The sequence below is a fragment of the Octopus bimaculoides genome, chromosome 29 (assembly GCF_001194135.2).
Source record: "Octopus bimaculoides isolate UCB-OBI-ISO-001 chromosome 29, ASM119413v2, whole genome shotgun sequence".
Lineage (NCBI taxonomy): Eukaryota > Metazoa > Mollusca > Cephalopoda > Octopoda > Octopodidae > Octopus > Octopus bimaculoides.
This window is the reverse complement of record NC_069009.1, coordinates 2,186,044-2,190,818: the sequence shown is the minus strand read 5'-3', so window position 1 is coordinate 2,190,818 and position 4,775 is coordinate 2,186,044. Positions and strand designations below refer to the sequence as shown.

At 40.7% G+C, this 4,775-nt stretch overlaps 1 protein-coding gene across 1 annotated transcript in view; it reads left to right on the top strand.

Moving 5' to 3' along the window:
• The window catches only part of LOC106879508 (multiple inositol polyphosphate phosphatase 1), an 11,177-nt gene that overhangs the window by 1,672 nt on the left and 4,730 nt on the right, over nucleotides 1-4,775 (top strand). Inside the window, exons 2-3 of the mRNA XM_052977926.1 lie at nucleotides 559-1,407; nucleotides 2,177-2,298. Coding sequence (XP_052833886.1) covers nucleotides 567-1,407; nucleotides 2,177-2,298 — 963 coding nt within the window. The 5' untranslated portion in view covers nucleotides 559-566. The remainder of the gene's footprint in view (nucleotides 1-558; nucleotides 1,408-2,176; nucleotides 2,299-4,775) is intronic.

Genomic DNA, 4,775 nt, shown 5'->3' with positions numbered 1-4,775 from the left:
ATATATATATATATATATATATATATATACATATACACATACAGGGTGTGGTGAATAAACTGTTGTCTAAATTACGGGAAAATGAAAATAACACTGACATCTTATTTTAACAAATATATTTACCAAAATTACATAGAAATATCTTGAAATTCTAAAGAGTGAATTGATTGAGTAAAATCGCCATTGGCGTCAACCATGGCCTCCAGACGACTTCGGAATCTCCTGCAACTCTCTTCTAGATGGTCTCCTTGTTTAAGTTGGATTATCATCATTATTATTATTATTATTATTATTATTATTATTACTATTATTATTATCATTAAGGTTCCTAGATGACAGAATCATTAGCAGATGTGGACAAATACTTAGTGGCATTTTGTCTGTCTTTGTGTTCTGAGCTCAAATTTCGCTGGGGTTGACTTTCTCTTTCATGAAATAAACCCCAGTTGAGCACTGGTACTAATGTAATAGCCTTACCCATATTCCCCAAAATTGCTGGCTTTGTGCCAAAATTTGAAACCAGCTTATAGTTTTTCTTCTTTTTTGTTTTTTCTCTAGGTCCTTGTATGCAGTGTGACAACATGTCAAACAGCCTGGCCCTGTTTATTTCCATTCTCTGCTTCTCTGTAGCCCTTGGTGAAACCCTCAAAGAAGCCCTCGACTTACCTTGCTCATATGACTCTTACCAAAAACCAATATTCTCCACGAAGACTGCCTATGATTGGTTGAAACCAGAAGCATCTGACTATTTTGGTACCACACATGGCTTGCAGAGCACTGTGCAGTATGGGCAGAGGAACTGCAGCGCTGTGTACATCAATTCTGTACTCCGCCACGGGTCCCGGTACCCTGGGAGCGACGACATTGCCACATTGTTCAACATCGAGCGTCTTCTTAACAAGCTCAATTTCTCTGATGAATCCAACCGTTTCGCGCGGGACCTTCGCAGCTGGCAGAGCCCGTTCTCCGAAGAAGACAGCGGGTTGCTTCTGGAACTCGGGGCCCGGGAGCATTTCGACAACGGCATAGATTTTGCGCGGACCTTCGGTGACCTCCTCGTGCAGAACGGTGCCTTATTACCGATGCAGTTCATAAGCTCGTACAAGCAGCGGTGCCGAGAAAGCCTGAAGGCTTTCAAACGTGGGATGAAGAGTTACCTGCAGAAGAAAAGTGACGAGAGCGACAATGGATACAACTATGATGAGCAGGTGTTTGAGAATATGACTCAATACAGCATCAACAATCACCTGATGCGTTTCTTTGACAAATGCACCAAATACAGAAGACTGATGAAGAATCAGACATTCATGAGTGAATACTACGAGTTTTACAACAGCAATCACATGACCAAGGTAGTTGATAGCGTACACAAGAGATTCGGACTCAACGACACTTTCTTCGAGACAGGTAAGTTGTTAATAATAAACTAATTGTATACAGTGCTCAGGTGCATTACAACCTGTTATAAAGTAAGATGAATAATATAGTTGCCAGTGCCCCTGGACTGGCTCTTGTGCGGGTGGCACATAAAATACACCATTTTGAGCGTGGCCGTTGCCAGTACTGCCTGACTGGCCTTCGTGCGGGTGACACGTAAAAGCACCCACTACACTCTCGGAGTGGTTGGCGTTAGGAAGGGCATCCAGCTGTAGAAACTCTGCCAGATCAGATGGAGCCTGGTGTTGCCATCCGGTTTCACCAGTCCTCAGTCAAATCGTCCAACCCATGCTAGCATGGAAAGCGGACGTTAAACGATAATGATGATTTAAGAGATGAGGAATTATTTACATTATTTACATTTGACGGATATTTGTCCTCATCTTGTTTGTTGTTAACACAACGTTTCGGCTGATATACCCTCCAGCCTTCATCAGGTGTCCTGGGAAAATTTCAAACCTGGGTTCTCATTCCATGGGCATATGGCGTACTGGTTAAGAGTGCTGGCTACTAACCCCAAGATTTCAAGTTCGATTCCAGGCAGTGACCTGAATAATAATAATAATAATAATAATAATAATGATGATGATGATAATTACAAGTATAATAATAATAATAATAATTCTTGAGGTGTTGCTCTACTACTTTTATATTGACCCCACTGCATGCATTTGAGCCCTTGTGTGTGTGTTAGAAAATCAATTTCTCTAATTATTGGTTATTCTTAATTATTTTGCAGAAGATGTACGTGTCATGCATGTTGCATGTGCCATTGAACAGTGCTTTACCAATGTTTCAAACTGGTGCCAACTTTTTGATGAGGACGACTTCAAGGTTCTTGAATATCTCGGAGATCTGAAGGTGATTATTTTTTTCAATCATTGCCAGTGCCCCTGGACTGGCTCCTGTGCAGGTGGCACGTAAAATACACCATTTTGAGCATGGCCGTTTGCCAGTACCGCCTGACTGGCCTTCGTGCGGGTGACACGTAAAAGCACCCACAACACTCTCGGAGTGGTCGGCATTAGGAAGGGCATCCAGCTGTAGAAACTCTGCCAAATCAGATTGGAGCCTGGTGCAGCCCGTCCAACCCATGCTGGCATGGAGAGCGGACGTTAAACGATGATGATGATGATGATCTATCTGTCTGTCTGTCATAATAATAACAATAATAATAAGATTGGTAGTGTTATCATGTACATTGTTTTGTCTTGGTATGTTGTTGGCACTCGGTCACTTACGACGTCGAGGGTTCCAGTTGATCCGATCAACGGAACAGCCTGCTCGTGAAATTAATGTGCAAGTGGCTGAGCACTCCACAGATACGTGTACCCTTAACGTAGTTCTCGGGGATATTCAGCGTGACACAGAGTGTGAGAAGGCTGGCCCTTTGAAATACAGGCACAACAGAAACAGGAAGTATGAGTGAGAGAAAGTTGTGGTGAAAGATGAAGGGTAAAGTTAGTGTTAGTCTTTCATTATAATTCCATTCACATCTAGCATGGAGAGTGGATGTTAAATGATGATGATGATGATCATTATTATTATTATTATTAAAATGGCAAGCTTGCAGAATCATTAGCCTGCTGGGTGAAATGCATAGTGACATTTCATCTGTTTACACTCTGAGTTCAAACTCTACCCAGGTCTACTCTGCCTTTCAGGTCGATAAATTTAGTACCAGTGAAAACACGGGCTGATATAATCAACTAGTCCCCTCCCCTCAAATTTCAGGCCTTGTGTGCCTATAGTAGAAAGGATTATTATTATTATTATTATTATTATTATTATTTTATGTTTGACTTTTGTTTTGCATTTGTACAAGTTGGATCCAAGTCTCAACCCAGAGACCTCAAGAGACAACAAGTTAGAAGTTCATGTAGGTGTTATGCCTAGGGTACCATATATTTGGATTTGTACATAGTGTTGTTCTAGAGAATGTTTAAGAAACCATAAGAAAATTATGTTTGTTTTAAAATTTGAGTTCACACAGACAGTATTTATTATTATTATTATTATCATCATTATTATTATTACTATTATTCTTAAGATGGTGAGCTGGCAGAATCATGAGCACGGGGGATGAAATGCTTAGTGGTATTTCGTCTACCGTTACGTTCTGAGTTCAAATTCCGCCAAGGTCGACTTTGCCTTTCATCCTTTCGGGGTCGATAAATTAAGTACCAGTTATGCACTGGCGATCGATGTAATCGACTTAATCCCTTTGTCTGTCCTTGTTTGTCCCCTCTATGTTTAGCTCCTTGTGGGTAATAAAGAAATAGGTATTTCGTCTAATGATGATGATGACAATGATCATGATGACAATGATGATGATGATTATGATAGCTCTGTGAACTTTTCTCCATTTTGTTGTTTACTTTGGTTACAATGCTATGCAGAGCATCCATCGCAGCAGATAATTAGGCCATCTGGATGATCTAATTAATTGCAGTGATGGCTGTTCAGATAACATGGTGACCAAGAAGTTGACTTCTTTTAAGTGTACCTATGGAATTAGGTCACCTAGGTGGCTTAATCAGCTACTTTTACGAAACTTCAGGTGACCTATTTAGCACTTAAAGTACAGGTATTTCTTCAATTTTCTAGGTGATTTGATCTCCTACTATCTTTTACTCTCTTTTACTTGTTTCAGTCATTTGACTGCGGCCATGCTGGAGCACCGCCTTTAGTCGAGCAAATCGACCCCAGGACTTGTTCTTTGGAAGCCTAGTACTTATTCTATCGGTCTCTTTTGCCGGACCGCTAAGTTACGGGGACGTAAACACACCAGCATCGGTTGTCAAGGGATGTTGGGGGGGTGGACAAACACAGACACACAAACACACATACACATATATATACATTTACATATATACGATGGGCGTCTTTCGGTTTCCGTCTACCAAATCCACTCACAAGGCTTTGGTCAGCCCGAGGCTATAGTAGAAGACACTTACCCAAGGTGCCACGCAGTGGGACTGAACCCGGGACCATGTGGTTGGTAAGCAAGCTACTTACCACACAGCCACTCCTGCGCCTATGATAACTTTCATCTTTCTAGGCTTGATGAAATAAAGTACCAGTGAAATACTGGGGGTAGGTTTAATATTCCTATAAAACATCCTAGATGTAAATGGAATTATAATAAAAGATTAACACTAAATTTACATTTTGTCCTGGGATTGATGAAATAAAGTACCAGTGAAATATTGGGGGTAGGTTTAATATTCTTATAAAACATCTCAGTTGTGAATGGAATTATAATAGAAGACTAACACTAAATTTACATTTTGTCCTTCCAGGATTGATGAAATAAAGTACCAGTGAAATACTGGGGG